The 20745-nt window shown below is 40.2% G+C and overlaps 2 protein-coding genes across 9 annotated transcripts in view; both read left to right on the forward strand.

The window, feature by feature from the left end:
* FNDC3A (fibronectin type III domain containing 3A) overlaps positions 1-13793 on the forward strand; it is a 200295-nt gene extending 186502 nt beyond the window's left edge. For all 8 annotated transcript variants that reach the window (XM_050947435.1, XM_050947493.1, XM_050947442.1 and 5 more), the window contains 4 exons: positions 2080-2289; positions 3558-3724; positions 6603-6730; positions 11406-13793. In XM_050947435.1, coding sequence (XP_050803392.1) covers positions 2080-2289; positions 3558-3724; positions 6603-6730; positions 11406-11720 — 820 coding nt within the window. In that variant the 3' untranslated portion in view covers positions 11721-13793. The remainder of the gene's footprint in view (positions 1-2079; positions 2290-3557; positions 3725-6602; positions 6731-11405) is intronic.
* Positions 13794-15297: 1504 nt separating this feature from the next.
* On the forward strand, positions 15298-18770 carry MLNR (motilin receptor). Its single transcript, XM_050950560.1, has 2 exons — positions 15298-16069; positions 18414-18770. The coding sequence occupies exons 1-2, from the start codon at positions 15298-15300 to the stop codon at positions 18725-18727; spliced, it is 1086 nt and encodes a 361-aa protein (XP_050806517.1). The 3' UTR covers positions 18728-18770.
* The last annotated feature ends 1975 nt before the right edge of the window (positions 18771-20745 follow it).

Genomic DNA, 20745 nt, shown 5'->3' on the forward strand with positions numbered 1-20745 from the left:
TAATTCCATTCATGCATCAGCTTCATATTGCTTAACAAAGTTCTGACTGTAAATTCAAATTCAATGAGACTTTGTTGTCATGAAACAAGCTATATAGGTGTTGCCAAAGTATTGAAAAAAAGACAGACTCCTAAGGTATCTGTCAAATTAGGTAAGAACTGTCCATGATAGGACTGTACATCATTTGATCTGCTGTGTCCATTTGTCATTATGTTCCATTTCTGATCCAGTGCCTGGTTGTTACAGAGTGTGATGCAATTTCTGCAGAACCTTTATTGCTGGTGGTGATACATCTAGGCACAAAGAGCATAACTTTGAGATCCCAAGTGGTGTCTGCAAAAGTGATAGTTACAGAAAATATCCTTTTCCTTGTAAATCGGTTAAATTTAATATGGCGGTTATTAAAAGATGATGGACACAGAATTCCACTGTTCCACTTAAGTCACTTTTACAGTAGAATAGCATTCTATGCTCATGTTACAAACACAGATCCTCTGCATTAAAATATATTGGGTGAAATCTTGACTTTTGAAGTCAATGTCAAAGCGCGCATTGACTTCATTGAGGTCAAGGTTTCACCCCGTGTGTGTGACGTTCATTATAGACTGCCAGGGTAACCCTTAATATTTTTTTAGAAATAAGATATTTTTGTGTTATTACTTTTAAAACTGTTATATTAGTAATTGAAGAAATACTGCCTGCCACATTATGAGAAATTGTAAAATATATATATTACTAAAGAACTGGAAATTGACATTGCAAAGATATTTTTGCACTTGGATACACAAAAGTACTTTTTTATTATAGTTTTGATAAACTCTGCCAGCTTCTTATGAAAATAAACAAAACTCAAATATATGGTCGCCAGGGCTACACTGTGCTAATAAATTAACATACTCAAAATTAAACAGTTCTATAGTGATAGATATATAAGGAATTAAATACGTGCATACAAAGGGATCCCAACATTTTGCAACTGTAACCTTTGTATGTTTAGAGCTTGGATTATTTGTTGCAGTTACTCAAACACTGGTTTTTTTTCAAAACACACAGACATTAATGTATGATATTTTAATGGAAAATGAAGTGGCTTAGAATCATGGAGTGTTGGTCTAATCAAGGCTACCTTTGAAATCCATAAAGTCTGCAGCTGTGTCCCCCTGATTTCTGTGCTCTTTAAATCTCTGGGCTATTTTCTGCTTTTGTTTTGTAAAAATAAGTTTCCGATCTTCTTTGTTGAGTGACAGACCTTCAAACTGTAAACCTGTTCCTGAGATTGAAAGTTTGCGACATTGACTTCCTGAAAATTACAGATTATTCCTAGTCCCTACCACAATCACAATGGCCTGCAAAGTTCACATCTGCTAGTCCTCTGATTTATTGTTTTCTTTCCCTCTTTTCTTGTGGACCCCTTGATAATTCATTGTTGGGAGTGACCAGCTGCGCCACTACCAGTGATACCAGCATCATTGCAAACTACCTGCAAGAGAAAAAACTGGTGGCAGCCCAAATATTCCCTTCCATTTTTAATGAATTAGTTCAGTTCTAGGAGGCTCTCAGAACTTCTCCCAGGCCACCCCAACTCTTTTAAGGCTGGTCCTAACATCGATGTTTATTATCAGAGAAAGCTGAATGTTTGTCTGTTGCTTATTACTTCATTTATCAGGTAAATGAAAATATGCAGTAATTGGAAGGGACTCAGAAGATCATGGCTTTCTATAAATATAAGTCCTATAAATATAAGTTCTTGTGCTGAACTACGATCACTTGATGTCCCAGGACACAGACATTAGAACTTTATTGCTTCTTATTATATGATGACCCTTGCGTTAATATTATTTATTTTTAATAGAATAGATTGTTTAAAGTACTGCAGGATGAATGCACATTCATTAATATTTATGACTAAATCCAACAGCTTTTAGTAGTAAGGGACATGTATATCATAAAAAGTAGTATCTATTCAATGACCTTATTATTCTCTACTGTAACACTCTTGAATGTGAGTGCTGGAATTAATTACCCTTTTAAATCTGTATTTATATTTACATGGATAATTTTTTTCTTTTTAATTATTAGAATACGAATTCAAGCCCTAAATAGTCTTGGAGCAGGTCCTTTCAGCCACACAATAAAACTGAAAACAAAGCCACTGCCTCCTGATCCGCCTCGCCTGGAATGTGCTGTATACAGTTCTCAGACTCTCAGGCTAAAATGGGGAGAGGGAACTTCAAAAGCAGTAACTGACTCCATTCATTATCACCTTCAAATGGAAGATAAGTATGGAAGGTTAGCACTAATATCACTTCCTTTTGTATGTGCTCTGCGTTACACATGGTGTTGTTTAATGGATAAGGAAGTAACAGAAAGGCATAATGTAAGAAGACACCATACCTTTGGTTTAATGGGGAGACTCGAATGTTCAGCATTAGCAGGTGCAAGAAATTAAAACTGTGAACAGTTTTCATAGTGAAGGTTCAGCATGAGGAGCTTGATGTGGAGATGAGATGGCTTGTGCCACCATGCTCTTCTGTTTTCTATGGTTTTGTTAAGTATTTATGTTGATTAAGTCTGATCTAATTCTTTTAATTTGATGTGCCTCTTGGGGGATGAGGAGTGAGTTCTCACCTTGTTGACGCTTTCTTTATAGGGTGAGGAGCTTAAGGATTTAAATTCATAAATTTTTTACTTGCACCACCTTTCCCTAGATAGCAAAACACACAATACCACTGCACCACATACACTACCGTAGTATGAGCATATGATAGCTTGAGAACTGGACAAAAGTAGGGGTCTACCAAGTGGAACCTGTCCTGACACAGGGAGAAAAAGAAATGGAGATCCACACAGCAGGGAATTCATCATGGCCACCAAAAAGGAATTCATGCCTGCATCCCAACTCAGAAATGAACAGGAGTAGAATATGGTAACAAAACCCCTCCACTCTCTCTGGGACAAAACCTGAGCTGTGTATTAGAACCCACAAGACTGAAAAGCAAATAAATGGGCCAGTGAAACTAACCTGCTCCAGCATCATGACACAAGAGAGTGTGGCCAGCCTAGAAAAACCATCAGAACAACAACGTATGTTGCAACTGTGACAGATCCCTCCCGCACAGATGTGACATTTGGGCCATAGCACACCTTCCCCACAAAATTGTGGAAGAGCAATGGGAACCACAGAGACTTGACCATTTCTTGGAACTAGTGAGGAGTATTGCTGAGGTGCAGGTAGCTAAAATCCAGGCCCGCTCACTTTTGAAAAGCAGGAAGATTATAGAGGAGCAATGATAATGAAAGCACCACATACTGAACTCTCCCCTTTCCCACTCCAAGGCGAAGTAAGACCAGTAGCAGTTACTGCTTATTGAAAAGTGAGCTCATTGTTCTGTATTACTGAAAGATCATAAATTAACTTGGAAATCGGTATTTGTGAGTTTCTCATTAAGTTCCAGCAATTAAAAAAAGATGAGTGAATTTAAAACAAAAGTAGAAATCATGCAGATTACTTTGGAATCTATGTAGTCTGTTTACATAATCACTATTTCTACTTTCAGGTTTATATCCTTATACAGAGGACCATGTCATACATACAAAGTACAAAGACTCATTGAGTCAACATCCTACAAATTTTGTATTCAGGCTTGTAATGAAGCTGGCGAAGGTCCACTTTCTCAGGAGTACATTTTCACGACTCCCAAATCTGTTCCAGCTGTCTTGAAAGGTAAGCATTGTATTTTCACTTGTCATTTAACTGTAATATTTTTATCACTACTTAATAAATCAGTACTACTAGTCCTATTCAGTATAAACAAGCTTGCAGTTAAGGGACAGTGCTGAATAGTTTAAGTCCCAAATCCAAGTTAAAGGGTTTTTTAAAAAAACATTAAAACTCAACTGAATAGAAAGGACTTTGTGATCATATTTTATTCAATTAATTATTTTTGAGGGGTTTAAACAATTCCTCTTTAATTGGGCTCTAAACAAACATGATACATTGTGGCATCCAGAGACTCCATAATGGATGCATTAAAATACATAGATTACACTGGTCTACAATTTTTGAGAAGTCGTCTGCTTCAGAGATAAAATGTGATATTTATTATGTATTTTGATGTGCTGAATTCAAATATGACAATTAAAACAACTGATTGGCTACTGTTTCTAAGATATTTAAGGTTTTTACATTTTATGTCTACGTATATTGTGTAGATAGTAGAGTTTTAATCATAAATTGTAAACCTAGATCTTTTCATGTGTTTATGGTTGCTTTACATGATAATATTTCACATATCCTGTTTATGTAACACTTTAAAAATCAGCAAAAGGGTTATATAAATAAAATTCATTATGAAACAAAAGGCAAAAAACTATTATGTACATAGTTTAGTCCTATTCAATGTCTACTTGGCGCTTCTTGGCTTGTCTCTTGTATTCATTAAATGGAGCATCTCTTGTCACTGTCCAGCAATAGTCTGCAAGCATTGATGGGCTCCATTTGCCCTGATAGCCTGCCAGGAGATTCCACTGCTGTAGTCTGGAGCCCAACAGCTCTGCCTTACTCTTGGATAGTTCCAAATCCCTGACAAGGTCATTCAGTTCACTTTGTGTTATGAGGTGTGGTTCAGAGGAGGAGGATGGGAGAAAATATGGGTCCTGTGACATTGATGGTTCAGGACCAGAAGTTTCATCCTCTTCCTCTTCCTCATCTGACTTAAGTGAGAATGATTCTGGTGCATCAGGAACCGGCAGTCCTTCTCCGTGGGGTACTGGGCGTATAGCTGATGGAATGTTTGGATAATGCACAGTGCACTTTTTCTTCTTTGACACACCTTTCCCAGCTGGAGGCACCATGCAAAAGTAACAATTGCTGGTATGACCTGTTGGCTCTCTCCAAATCATTGGCACTGCAAAAGGCACAGATTTCCTTTTCCTGTTCAATCACTGGTGAAGATTTGTTGCACAAGTGTTGCAGCATATGTGTGAGGCCCACCTCTTGTCCTGATCTCCAATTTTGCAGCCAAAATAAAGGTGATAGGCTTTCTTAACCATAGTGGTTAGACTGCGCTTTTGTGATGCAAAAGTCACTTCACCACAGACATAGCAGAAGTTATCTGCATTGTTCACACAAATACGAGGCATCTCTGCTCACTTTGGCTAAACAGAAATGTGTCCCTTTGCAAAATCAAACACTGACAAATAAGAGAGCTCGACACTGTATGATTTCTAGAGCTGATATAGGGCAATTTGTTCAGCAGAGTGATGTAAGCTTCGTTATGATTGCATCATCCATGACTTCTAGGAATAACATGATGCAATTCATATCTTGTATGGCGCAATACCAGCTTCAGATTGCATCCTTCATTGTTTTGCCTAAAAAGCAAGTACTATCCAAACCCAGTCATAGATTTACTCATAGATCCAGTCAAAGATGTATTTTAGTCATTTCTGGTTTAAATTGAGATCCCTTCCCTTTATAACTCACTTATCCTCCGCCATTCCCAAGTCAAGGGTCGTATATACTGACCCAATAGCATATCTTGAAAACTAGAGCCAATCAACAATTTTAAGCATCATTTTCGTTCTCAGTGACCCAGAATTAGTAAAGTTGGACTACATTTATTTCAGAAGCATTTTGGCTGTAGAGCAGTGTTATGAAAGTATCAGCAGCAGCTCCATATTTAATGGGACATGTAATTTTTCAATTAAAGCAGGGTTGGCAGCCTTTTGTCAAGCTTGAACACAGTCACCAAAACTGCACATCTCCTTCCATAAACTTAGGGTACAGATTTAACTTTCTGTGACGTCAGAAATAAGTTTGCCTAGGCATTTGTAGTAGTATTCCTTTTGGAAATGTTTATTGGAGTCTAGCATTTTTGGTGTCCTGGTAGCAGGGCTGGGTCAGATCCATCCAGAACACCTACAGACCAACTCATTTGAGGCCCCTTCCTATGTCATCATTTGCTCCTTCCTTCCCTTGTATTGTTGAGGAATGTATAAAATGACTACTAAACATAACCTGGCACCCAGTCTCTTCCATAGTCTCTCATATAGTCTCAGACTCACCCAGCCCTCACTCACTGTACAGATTCTTCTTTCTGTCTTTGGTGGGTGGGGAGGTATCAGATTATCCTGTCTCTGCCTGCTGCAGGGTTCTTATGCTGTCATCTGAAGCATCTGGTTCTTTCCACTGTCTGATGGTTGAGTATGGCAATTCCTGTGTTCAGACTCGGTCAGTTGATCTTAAACTGCAATTCTTTATCTACCTGTATTCCATAACACTTCTCTGGAATAAAAGTTCTTTCAGACTACTTTCTTCATAGCAACTAACCTTTCTTATGATATTCATTCATGAGAATCATAATTGTCCTTGCTTTCTTGTGAAGGAAACAAAACATGTAAGCAGTGTGCTAACATCCTTATTTATGTAGTGTTAGTCAACATGAGAAGTGGATAAGAAAAATATCTTTGCACTTAAATCTTTTGTTTCTTTGTTTCAGAAACAAAATAAAATACCATAGAGGCTACAGTTTACAAATTAGTGAAAACCACTAACTGGACACAATACCCAGTTAACTAATGTATTTGCTTTTTTCCAACAGCGCCAAGAATAGAGAGAGTAAATGACCACACTTGTGAAATCACATGGGAGGTTTTGCAACCAATGAAAGGTGACCCAGTTATTTATAGTCTTCAAGTCATGACGGGAAAAGACTCAGAATTCAAACAGGTATAGTTCATTAAAAAAGTATAATATGTTTATGTGAAGTGTATTGGTGACGGTTAATTGCAATTAAAAAATGTGCAAGTCAAACGTTATATTTATTACCCATGCTGATTTTGTGTTAAAAGCTAATCCTCCAGGTTTCTTCTTCTTAAATTTTTACAGAGGGAAAGGATGTTATAGTTTCAGACTGGAAACGAGGTGTACATTGTTAACAGTGAGGTAATTAACCATTGGAACAGTTCACCAAGAGTTGTGATAGATTCTCCATCGCTGACCATTTTTAAACTAAGTTTGGATGTTTTTCTATAAGATACGCTCTGGGAATTATTTTATGGAAGTTCTATGGCCTCTGTTATACAGGAGATCAGACTAGATGATCACCATGGTCCCTTTGGGTCTTTGAATCTATGAATCTACATTGTACTGATGAGTCATCTTGAATACTACGTATAGTTCTTTCCACCTGAGGGTCAGGAAAATGTCCACAAAAGGGGAGGAATTGAGAAAAGAGAAGCAAACTAATTAAAGGAATGGAAGCAAGATTTATGAAGAAAAAGTAAACAAACTCGATGTTCACTGCACATCATGAACTGTTCAAGGAAAGCTATTGATATTCTAGAAAGTTCCACTGTATTGTCTGTGGTGTATGGAAAGCACAGTAGAGCAGACAGGCCACCAGTGGCCAACCACCAGTGCCAAACAGTTAAGAATTTTTTCAGTTAATTTCTGTTTTTACCATGTAGATATGCAGTTTGAGATGCCAAATAACAAAATAGGCTGCTTTTAACAGAGGATGTACAATACCACCTTAGCTTCTGATGTCTTTCACTATAAACTCTCAGAAAATTGACACATAATTAGACTTGTGAGCTCTGTTTCACACTATTAAGCAAGCAGGTTTCCTTCCAAAGAGGAAGCACAATTAATTTTGAGATACTGTGATTTTATTATGGGCCCAAATTAAGTAACTAGAGCCCTGTGTTTTGGTAGATTATGCACATTGCTAATCTCATAAATCAGTACCTACATTGTAGTGTTACATATTTTACTTATTGATTTTGTAGCTTTTAAGTTGCAAATGCAGCGTTCAGTATGTCAGTAGAATTGATTAAATGCTGTGTAATTGCCTCTAGAGACAGAGTTGGACTGTTTTTTGATAAGTGATTCATGTTACCAATATACTGTAAAAGAAAATGAAGATTACTTGTAAAGCCTGACACTGAAAGAACAATCTGTGTGATCTCATGTGCCTCACTAATTATTTAGCACAGTAAATTGAGGTAGATTTAAAAAGGCAGCATTAAGTTTGTAAAAATTATCACTGGAAATTAAAGCAGGGTACTGAATAGAAACAGAATATTAAAGGTGTGTGGATACTATAGTGAGAAGCCCTTTTGAAATAGCCAAGATAGAAACTGTGTACTTAACTGCTCATTACAAAATGTATAGTACTAGATCTTCAGGTGGTGCACATTAGCAGAGCTTCAGTGGAGCTACGCTGATTTACATCAGCTGGGGAACTGGCCTGTAATGTGTAAATGAACACATACATTAGATTAAACCACTAAGGGCTGGTCTATACTACCGCAGTAAATGGATTTGAAGTAGCATAACTTAGTTACGTGAATAACACAACTGAAGTCGACGTAGCTATATCCGCTTACCATGGTGTCTACACTGCGCTAGGTCGATGGGAGACACTCTCCTGCTGACTTTCCTTACTCTTCTTGGAGAGATGGAGTACACTATCGATGGGAGAGCGCTCTCCCATCAGTTTAGCATGTCTTCACTAGACCTGGTAAATCGACACCTGCAGCTTCGATTGCAGCAGTGCTGATCTACAATGTAGACATGGCCTTAGAACCAGATTCTCTTGTCCGTTAAGGATGCTTTTTGCTACTCCAGCAATACAAAAAAGTGATCTGGTCTACCCTTAAATTTTAGGTCAACACAGCTAAGTGCAATAATCCACACCCCTGGCACCATAATTAAGTAGACCTAATCCCCAGCATAGATGCAGCTAGGTTGATAGACGACTGCTTCCATCAACCTAGCTACCAACACTTAGGGGATGACAGCAACAGAAAAACCTCACCATTTTCACAGGCTGTGCATACACTCTGGGGTTATGCCAGCAGAGCTACAACACTGTAGCTCTGCTACTGTAGTCCCTGTAGTATAGACATGGCCAGCCTTAAGACCTACTAGTGGAGGGTGCCCTCTGTGTAGGGGAATCCTCTTGTGGCATAGGTCTCCTATAGGGTTTCCTATACAACCTATCTCTCATCCCTTGGTGTGGGAACTGTGTCTAGAAAGAAGGGGGTCTCCAAGGTGTCTATACATTCTAGCAATCCCTAGCTGTCAGAATGGTCACTTGGGGCCATGGGCCACCAGGTGTAAAGTAGGGCAGCTGTCAGTATAGCTGTACCAGACCAGAAGATATGCCCTTAATGTGATGTGACATTTTGGTTGTAACACTTTATGTAGCAAGTAGTAGAAAGAGCTCTTGTGTACTATTTTTACAATCGTCAAGCAAATTCAGTTTGAGAAGTTTATTACTTTGATAGCATACACCTAATGTACTGTATTTCCTCTGAAAATGTATTATACCTATATGAAATCTGACTGTACAGCTAATTAATTATATTAGGTCATAAAACATCTTTAAATCAGATTTTGCATCAAGACAAGCAAAACAGGGTTACATAGAGTTATTTAGATTTATTAACCTGTGAAAGAAAGTAGGTATTTATGCAACTAAATTAACCCTGTAAGTATAAATGAATAACAGAATCCGACCTAAATCTAGAAAACAGGTTTTGATTTTTTCTTCCACCACTAAACAGATGAGTAGTTGCATGCATTTATTTGTTTGACCATGTTCAATACTATGAAATCAACTATAGGAAAAGGTTTTGGATTATTTGATGTTTGTTTACTGCTACCAGTACTCCACTTAAATATGAGATCGAAATATGGGAGAGAAAAGGATAAAAGCATTTAAAGAGAGAAATTAAGATATGCTGTGTTTGTGATGGCCATCCACACCGCATATGAATCTACCCACCCAGACCATTATGCCTACATGAAGTCTCATTGGTTTCAGTGAGACTTCCACAGACATAAATGGATCTATAAACATGGATCCGTAGGAGACCAGGCCTCAGCTTTCCGTGAGGCCGGCATTCAGAATGTTGAAGCAGCAGTGAGTTCAGTGAAAGATAGGGCCTAGTCACCCAACAGATAGATTAAGGAACAGAGTGTTGGGACCACTGAATTGGGGAGGTTAAAAAGAATCACAAAGAGGGCTTTTCAAGGCAGGGCCAGCCCTTGACCAAATGGAGTCCCAAGCAAGGACCATCTTCAGCACCCCCACCCTCCATTTGTTAAACTTCTGAATACCTTATTTTTTTATTGCATTTGTAGCCCATTTTACGACTTTGATGCATGATTTAGCCCTCACATATAAGACGATAAATATGCAAGCTAGGATCTGTAAATCTGTATTTATTCATGATAACAACAAAAATGGCGGTTGCCTGCCCCTAAATCCAGCCCTATTCAAGGCTCTTTATTGGATCCAGAGTTTGCTGGGAGAATTTGTGGTGGTCTTTTTAAGAGTGTAGCTTAAGTACAGCAAAAATGTGTTGGATTTGGTTAGAATTGATGAATATGGTAATCTGACATCTAGAGACAAGACGGGTGAGATAATATCTTTTATTGGACCAACTTCTGTTGGTGACTATTAGAGAGACAAGCTTTTGAGCTACTCAGATTCTTCCTCAGATTAAGGAACAGCGTGAATGAAGAGCTGAGGAAGAGATCCGAGTAGCTCAAAAGCTTGTCTCTCTAATATCCATCAACAGAAGTTGGTCCAATAAAAGATATTACCTCACCTGCCTTTTCTCTTTAATATCCTGGAAGTGACACGGCTACAACAACACTGCGTACAATCTGACATCTAATTAATCACCTAGAAACCCATTGTGAGACAATGAGATTTACATCGTATTTGACACTTAAAATGTTTACTTAAAGTGAAGGCTTCTTACAGGAGCTAAATTTGGTGCTTTGCAAGTTATGATCTAGTGGAGTTTGTAATGCTACGTATTTTACCAAAAGACTGAAAATAAATTTAATTAGGCATTAAAGTTATTTTCCATTAATCTTTGTTAATTTTTTCTGCCTGTATGGCTAGAAGAATGTCATTGAAAACACAGGTGATTCAGTAGCACTTGCGATTTTCACAGTAACTTCAACAGTAAACATAGAAACATATTAAACCAGGGATCGGCAACCTTTGGCTAGCAGCTCACCAGGGTAAGCACCCTGGAGGGCCGGGCTGGTTTGTTTACCTGCTGCATCCACAGGTTCGGCCAGTTGCAACTCCCACTGGCAGTGGTTCGCCGTTCCAGGCCAATGGGGGCTGGCCGCCACTTCCCGCCACCCCCATTGGCTGGGATGGTGAACCACGGCCAATGGGAGCCACAATCGGCCGAACCTGCGGACGTGGCAGGTAAACAAACCAGCTTACCCCGGCTAACTGCATGCCAAAGGTTACCAATCCCTGTATTAAACTATAGGAATGACATTTTGTTTAAATTTTTACAGTAAACACAATGTGCCAGTTTGCTAGAAGTGTTTTTGTTTATTTTTATTTTATTTTTTTTCTTGACAGATTTATAAAGGGCCTGACTGGTCATTCCGGTATTCAGGCCTCCAGCTGAACTGTGAATATCGTTTTCGTGTGTGTGCCATTCGACAGTGCCAAGAAACAGTAGGTCATCAGGACCTGATAGGCCCCTACAGTACCACAGTACTATTCATCTCTCAGAGAACTGAACCACCAACCAGCACCAACAAAGACACTGTGGAAATCTCAAGGACACAACAGACACTAAGTGATGAACAGTGTGCTGCTGTCATCCTTCTGCTCTTTGCTACCTTTTCCATTCTGATTGCCTTTATCATTCAGTACTTTGTAATAAAGTGAGAAAAACCATTTTCTTTTAGAATGCTGCCCATTACATTTTACATTCTCATATTCTAAAAATATTTCTGTTCTCTTGCTTTTACAAAAACAGGCATTTAGCATCAGCATTGGGACTGTAGCACATCTTTTCAGCCACTTAAAATGCTTATTAAGTAGATGCTGGCACAGATTATAGAATGCAAGCCACAGAAATATTTCCTTTAACATGCCTTCTTGCAGTACAAACTTTATGCAAGGCAGGCAATGTATCATTATAAGATTATGACCAATAAGCAGGAGTGTAATAATGGTAACCTGGTCCACATTTTTAAGGATTAGTACCATAAGGGGGGAGGGAGAAATAAGTAAAATGCATTTAAGTTACACTAACAAATTTGTGCTGTATAAAATGTTAGTCTGATGCTGTGAAAGCAATCTAGCGCTGTATTTCTACCTCCTCATTTCTCTTAATTATTTGGGAAGCAGGATTATGATGAAAATAGAAGGGGCATTTTGCAGGCAGTAAACTGGATGGAAGTGAATGCATGAAGGAAGATTCTTATCGAAATGTAGAGTTTTCCACTGCAAGTATACATTTTGTAAAACTAAAAAGATATGGCACAAGTGGTTTATCTTGGCCCCGATATGTTTACTCAAAAAAAGGCCTCTTTACCTTCCTACAAACATGGAAGAGAGAGAGCTTTTTTGATCTAACACTATAAAGAACTAAGTTAAAAATCATTTTTGAAATAAGACCTTTATTTGATTGGGTGCTGTTTATATAGATATATGTGCCCTCTATTGATAATGTGTATAAATTTTCTTGGATAACCATAATTTTTGCTGTTACCCCTACATTGACTTGCCGTGGCCACTGGAATGAAGCACTGCCTTTGTTTTTTGGGGCACCAAATCAGGGGAAGGGGGGAGTGTAATAATTTGCACCAGAAAACTTCAACCTTCTTTTTCCTGAGAACCTAACATTTAATGTAATGTCTCTTTGAATACTGTATCAAATTGTTGATTGCATGTAGTTAATGTTGCATTAGAGCACTTTGCAATTGCATAATTCATCAATGTTTTGTGAGCTTGCATTTGTGAGTTCTTGAATGACCAGACTGAACTTTATCAAGTAGCCCATTGAACATCTTGCCAGATGTCAACGACTGCCAATTACATAAAGCTTGTAGTGAAACTATCTTAAAAAAAATCTTCTCTCATCACACTTACATCTGTTATCCATTTTGTAATTAGCTTTAATTTATTTCAGTTACAAGATAGTGGATCACTAATGACTTCTACTTGTTTTGGATTTAGCATTTTTAATGGTATTAAGCACTTCTGTCAGTCTTAAAATAATAATAAAAAGAACCTCTGTCTTGTGTTTTGAAGATCTCTGAAGAATTTCTCTTATTAGAACGGGCATGTATTGTAATTGTTTCTACGTCCAATGATCTGTGCTGTAGAATAATGTTGTTGAGTTTTGTTTTAAAAAAGAAATGGATAAGAACTTGGTCCTCAAGTGGTAAGAATGATCTGTCTTTAAAATGTACTGTATGTCTACATTTTATTTTAAATTTGTCACTTTTATGTAGAGGCTAATATCTTCCCACAAAATACAGTGACAGCAGATGTTTTCTAGAACCTTCTTAAAAGTGCCATGTTCGGCAGTACAAATGAGATTGACTGTAATAGCCCAGAGATTTCTATATGGTTGAATGTCTAAAATGGTAAGATTTGTCACTACAGTTAAACTGCAGTGGCTTATGTTTTTCATAGTAAAATTCAAATGAACTCCTATTTTTGATAGTAAATGTCATTTAATAGTGTATTTGCCATTTGAACCTCAGTGCAGATTTCTGCAGTGAAGACGGTTTTTAATGTAATCTTAATTTTACCTCATATACTGTACATTCCAAAAAAACTCTAACCTTTTTAAAACGTTATCGATACAGTACCAAACATATCACTTTAAACTTGTATACTGTTGGACTTCATACAGATGAAAAATGTTTAATCTCATAGAAATATACACAAACTATGTAGCAAAAGTATCTTTAAAATGTGTGGAAAATAAAAGTATCATTCTTTTTCCATGTTTGTTAATTGATCTTTGGATATAACTGTACTATTCCTGGACTTCCCCACTTTTCTGGCAGACAGACATAGTTTTTAATGAGACAACAATTCATGTAAAATAGTATTCTCCTTTTGCAAGGTTTTAAGCATTCTGTCTATTCTATGACAAAATGAGTGTGACCAGACACTGTCTCAAACATCAGTCTGATAGGAAGATTAGGAAAATTCCTCATTGCTATACTGTGTCTTTCTTAAAACTTAGCTTTGCTTTCCTGTAAATTATTTTCCTTATTGCTTTCATAACCATATTGTTTTGTTAGTGAAGAAAGGAATGCGTATTAAATCTAAACTATTTGAAATTCAATTTCATTGAACAATATTCTGTAGTTCCTAAATATTGTAAAAATCCTACTTTATGCAGTACAAGAAGTTAGTGCAAGAAGACTAAGAAGCAGTGATTTAAAATAGGAGTTACAGTACAAAAAAGCTAATTGTTGCCCAGAAGAAAATTATCAATTTTTCCACATGATCCATTCATACAATCTCTTTTAAATCTATTTTTGTCATACTGAACTGCAGCCCCTGTTTAGGTAAAACTTCCACAGGGGATTTTGTGTGAGTAAGGTCAAAGCAGGGACTGCAGCTTTTAACCGGGTATTTCAGATTCTAAAATGCAGTTGTGTCTACCAGCGCAACATTGTCATGTAAATTGTGCACGTTTTCTGCTTGAAGAACTACATTTTAAATGTAGCATGACTGGAAAATAGATCTGTGTGAAACAGTCACAACAGAAGCTGGATGATACTCTCGAGCTATAGTTTTGAGTTTCATTACAAATTGGAAGCTGAGGTCATATTCCTTGAAGGGTGAGCTCGGCGGTGAGAACTTTCAGGCAAATAACGCATTTGACGGTTGTTCAGTGGGTGACCGCATCCAACATCCAAGGTTTTGGCTGAGAGCAGGAGAAAATCGCTGGTTTCCGCTCGGCTTGTTTTGAGATCTGTTGGAACGTGGTGTTCAATTCATGCTGAGTGTAAAAGAAAGAACGAAAAACTCTCCCTTAGCGCCATGGCTCGGTTCGGTGTTTAAAGCACCACTGCCCGGTCCTGACTAGCACTTTTCCTTTTCCGCCTAGGCGGGGCGCTGATCCCTGACTGTGAACGCGGACGGGGCTGGCGACAGGGGCACGCCTGGGGCTGCCTGGCTTTCGTGCTCACTTCCCAGCGGTGAAAAATGGGCTTCCGATGTGCTGGGGCCAGTCACTCGATTAGACTTTGAAAAACGACTGCTCTGAACGGGCCATATAAGCTCCGCGGGGAGCGCAGGGGCCAGTGGAGCCGAGCTCAGCCCCGGAGCAGCGGCAGCTCCCAGCTCTGCCCCCGGCCGCAGAACAGCCCGAGCGGACGCTCCTGCTGCCCCCGCCTCGCTCGCCGCCCACCATGGGCTGCGGCCAGGGCGCCTCTCTCCCAGCTCCTGCGGGCAGCGCGCCCGAGCCCCAGCCCCGCGCTTAGCCGCCGCCATGGGGGGCGGCTGCGAGAACAGCAGCGCGCCGAGGGTGCAGGGCGAGGCGTGGGCGGGGTCCCCGTGCGACGAGCGCCTCTGCAGCTCCCTGCCGCTGCCCGCGCTCATCCCGGTCACCGCCGTGTGCCTCGGCCTCTTCGCGGTGGGGGTGGCGGGGAACGTGCTGACCGTGCTGATCCTGCGGCGCTGCCGGGAGCTGAAGACCACCACCAACCTGTACCTGGGCAGCATGGCCGTGTCCGACCTGCTCATCCTGCTGGGGCTGCCCTTCGACCTCTACCGCCTCTGGCGCTCCCGGCCCTGGATCTTCGGCCAGCTGCTCTGCCGCCTCTCCCACTACCTGAGCGAGGCCTGCACCTACTGCACCATCCTGCACATCACCGCGCTCACCGTGGAGCGCTACCTGGCCATCTGCTTCCCGCTCAAGGCCAAGGTGGTGATCACCAAGCGCCGCGTCAAGGCGGTGATCGGGGCCCTGTGGGCCTTCGCCCTGCTCTCGGCCGGGCCCTTCTTCTTCCTGGTGGGCGTGGAGCAGCAGGACAACCAGACCGACTTCAGCCGCGAGTGCCGGCTCACGCCGCTGGCCACCGAGTCCGGCCTGCTGGGCATCATGTTGTGGGTCACCACCAGCTACTTCATCCTGCCCGTCCTCTGCCTCAACGTGCTGTACGGCCTCATCGGCAGGGCGCTGTGGAGGAGCAAGGTCCGGCCCCAGGGCCCCAACGCAGCCCTCAGGGAGAAGGGGCACAAACAGACCATCAGGATCCTGGGTGAGTCCCAGGGAATCGGCCCCTTCCCTCACTCAGTCCTCAGGTACCGCCCAGCTCCCCCCAGGCTGGGCTTGATCAGCTGTGTACAGACCAAGGCAACCTGACACTCCCCCCACAGCCCACCTCTGCAGGGTGGCTCCAGGGTGACCAGATGTCCTAATTTTATAGAGACAGTCCTGATATTTGGGGCTTTTTTTAATTCCTATTAACTATTACCCCTGTTACCTCCCACCCCCTGTCCCGATTTTTCACACTTGCTTTCTGGTCACCCTAGGTGGTTCCAGGGTGAACTGCAGGGTGAAAAGGACTGAGACCTCATAGGGCACAATGCGGCCAGTGTCTGCACCCCACTGATTTCAGCAGGGATGTGTCTGAGAGCAGGGACATCAGAGGTGGAAAAATCCCTTAGGTCAAACTGCTCAGTGGGGCCTGGTGACCTCTGACCTCAGCAAGCCACCACTGGTCCCTGTAGATGTACTCGGCCAATTTCTAGCAGTAGGTGAGGTTCATGCTCTCTCCAAAGCTTTGCCCAGGTTAAATTACTCTAATAATGAGGCTTCTGCCTCTTCCTTGGGGAGATTTTTTCCCTTGCCTAATAGCAGATTTTTCTGGTGTACTTGCTAAATCTTGCTTTCATACATTTTCATGCACCATAGTCATCAGCACCACTGAAATTCAGCTGTCTCAGAGGTGGATAACCAGACCGGCAGCAAAGGAATGGAGAATTGGGGACAGGTGCATGTTTATGAAAAGGGCTGACAAATCATTATGGGTCCATGCAGCAAAGAAGACTTGTGATGAAACCCTGGCTCCACTGACGTCAATGGTGATTCTCCCATTTACTTCAATGGCACTGATTTTCATTCCTTAACATCTAAGGCTTCATCTGACACACCGATTTTGTATCAGACAGCTACGGGAGAAATACAAAGGGCTGAACGGACCCTGCCGGTATTTGAACATGTGGCTCCCAGCTGTCTATGTATTTAGAAAATATTGATTAGACCACAAAGCCGCAAATGCTTGCAGGAATGCAGAACATTTATTTGCAAGCAGAGGAGATACTAAAATACTCTGTGATAACTGTGATATAAGTGTTTAGAGAAAAATGGATACAATAGATTTTAGACTTTGCCCTTTTGAAACTGATTTCTCATTAACAAGATCTTGTTAAACAATTCAGTTATTTGCATGCATTGACACAATTAGTTTTAGGTTCTTAACAGTTATAGAGTTGAATTAACATTGCCAGTGTTAATTTTTGTAATATATTGGCTAATTTTAAAAGATTCCAGTTGTTGATTGATCATCATTTATACATTATGGCCAATGTTTTTCAGAAGGTTTTTCTGCCTCTGTTGCCATATGTAAAGCTCTTTTAACAAGAGAGAAACTGACTACATACAGAGCATTGTCAGTTGCACAAGCAAAGAAACTAAAACCACTAGAGAAAAATACATGTTTGCGAAGTTCTTTCAAGTGTAGTAAACTTAAATATTTCTTTTTACTAGAATAGGACCAAGTTTTCTGACAGAAATGTGAATTTCCAGTTGACAGTGTCTTTTGACATATGGATCAAACTGATCCTTGGTTATTCCTTTGAAGCTAGTGGAATTACACAAGGGATGAATTTGGACCATTAAACTTTTCTATAATTGACTGGCCATATGTTATCTTTTGAAAAGTCACAAGTAATACAAAGGAATTGTATGTGTTTCGTGAACTTGTAAATAGAAATAATTAAAAATAATGCACACAGTAGATTACAGTAAGAGCCCAGTAGAGAGAACACATTAACTATGCAGCGTGTTAGAGCAGGCATAACAGTACAGCCCTTTTCAACATATCCACGTTAAAGAATAAATCAATGACAAAAATAGATTTGCTGTGCACTTTTACAAAAACTCCCCTCATTCCGGTTTTCCTCTTAGTTTTCGTACTACATAAATGAAGTTAAAAATGTTCCATAATTTCATTTTTACTGTGTTTGCTATTCCAGGGAAGATACAATCGTTTACAATTTCATATTCACTGAAATATGTACTTTCCCCCCGTTTAAATAATCTCTAGGAATTTTGCTGGAGAGAGTCTCAATTGCCTTGTTTTGTTCTGAAAAGTAGTTAATGGATGTGATGCTGTTCCTATTTTCTTACACCAATATAACTTCATTACTTCACTGGTGTTACTCCTGATCTACATTAGTGTAAGGAGAGGAAGTAATGAGAGCAGAATCAGACTTATAATATATGATACGTTTTGGTACCTAGACATTCAGAATGTTAGTGGTTTCATGTGTCTGAATCCTGACCCTTAACTATTTTGTGTGTGTTGTTTTGTCTTACAGCTGTGGTGGTTCTGGCGTTTATAATTTGCTGGTTGCCATTCCATGTGGGCAGGATCATATTTATAAACACTCAGGATACCAGCATGATGCTTTTCTCCCAGTACTTTAATATATTCGCTTTGCAGCTTTTCTATCTGAGCGCATCCATCAACCCAATCCTCTACAACCTCATTTCAAAGAAATACAGGGCAGCCGTCTACAAACTACTGCTCCCACGCAGATCTGGAGAAAGGGTTTTCAGTGCTACCCGAGATACTGGTGGTTACACTGAGACCAGCACTAGCATAAAAAAAGAGTATGTAACCCCCTTCTGAGACTGCTTCACAGATGGACTTCTAGAGAGAGAATCTATAAAGGAAGGGCAGTTAATTTCTAGCATTATAGTCAGAAAAGACTAGATTTTTGTTTTGCTATTTGTGGAGTTTTATAATTCTTTGTACTGTATTTTTTCTTACTACTTGTATTGTTCTGTTAACAGAGAAAATGACTAGGCAACTTAGAATCGTGAGACTGGCCTAGGACTAGTGAAAGGCAACAAAATAGCAAAGGGCAAGGTGACATCAATTACCTGGAAACTCCATTGTTAACTTATTACATGTCAATCGGTAAAAGTTGCTATGTGCAATTTTTAGGACTGGCTGTGAGAGACAGTTCCAAATACTGGGGTTCTTCTGTTTGGGTTTGATGGCCAAGGAACCTCCAAGAGCGGCCTTGCCCTTTTGAAATTGATTTCTCATTAACAAGATCTTACAGATTACAAGGCCCAGCTGCAAGGAGGTCTTTGCAGGTGCAGGGGTCCATCCATATGAGTGTCCTGCAAGATTGGAGTTGAAGATTTTAGGGTCTAATTGTGCAAACATGAGTAATTTTACTCACACGACTAGCGTCACGAAGCTCCCCCAAGTAAAGTTGCTCATGTGCATGCTTGTTTCCAGATCAGTCCCTTAGGCATGACCCGTACAATTTAAGGGGTCTCTAATTTATATAATAGGGACCAATCCTCTGTAATAATTTTAATAGCAGTGTTGTTCCTTATTAAATATATACAATAATTAGCTCACATTAGGTTAACTTTCTAGTTGTGACTGAGACCACAAATTTTAAACCCAGACTAAAACAAGATGCTTTAGTGAGGAATGTGGTGGGGTCAGGCAGAGCTATAGGAAGACAAGGTATCGTTATCTACGGAAAGTCAAAGCATATTGCTTATACATGAAGAACCAAATTCTTCTTTCAGCTACATTGATGTAAATGTGGAACAACTCCCCTGAAACCAATGGAGTTAAGCTGCACTCACATCAGCGTAATTGATCACATGGCTATGCTTTAAGTTATGTTTTAACACGTTAGTTAACCCATGTTAACTACCGTGGTTGTGTATCCTTAGTGTAGTAACATGTGTGTGTCCTGTCTATACTAATGTTTACAATGGTATGAATGGACATGTTAAAACATGACTCAAAAATTCCAGCACAGACTTCCCCAGAAAGCAACGTTTGACTCAAACCCTTCCCAGGCGTTAAAATTCTCAGACAAAACCCGTTAGTTTAACGAAAGGGAGCACTGGCTGGCTAGAATAAAGGCCATGGGGCAGAGGAGCCAGTTAGCTCATAGCATGCCATACACATACAGCCTTTGCCTTGCAGCAACTTCTCACCCCTGCAAGGCTGGATTTTTGCCCTTCAAAATGTTAAATTAACAAGAGGACAAAGAATAGTTGCTAGTTTGTGGGTTTGATAGAACACGTCATTTTGTCCTGTGAACTTTGTAAATAAATAGAGGTATATAAAACAAAGCCTTGTGACACTGATTTGTGAGTTTCACTAAACTGTTACTAATTTGTCTAATCTAGATTGGATAATCCCACATTGTGGCCTGCTGAGAGCTGGCGGGTTACATGGTGCTGGTGCCTCCTTTCCATTTCCACATGCTAAATATTATTGAAAGACCTGCTAAAAGCACTTTAAATGCTTCCTTGGTGTTACTTTTCCTTGTGAGCAATTCCTGTAGCTTCCACGGGTTGTTACATGATCATAGGTAGGAGGGGGAGAGGCCCCGCTGAACACAAACAAGAGGGGAGGTCCCCCAGGTGATTATGAATAGAATGGAAAACCATCCACCAGACACACCCTATATAAAATGTGCTCCTCACTTTGAAGAAGTGGCAGCAGCTCCCTGATCTGTAGCATTTATGGCACCCCAGCCACTGTAATGTCAGCATAACCCGTTAGTGTCGGGACACTGCATTCCTGCTCCATATTAGCTGCTGGCAAGCTATTTAGAAGTTGCCTTGTTTCTTACTCATGGTACACCTTGGGCTGGATATTGTAAT

The sequence above is a fragment of the Gopherus flavomarginatus genome, chromosome 1 (assembly GCF_025201925.1).
Source record: "Gopherus flavomarginatus isolate rGopFla2 chromosome 1, rGopFla2.mat.asm, whole genome shotgun sequence".
Lineage (NCBI taxonomy): Eukaryota > Metazoa > Chordata > Testudines > Testudinidae > Gopherus > Gopherus flavomarginatus.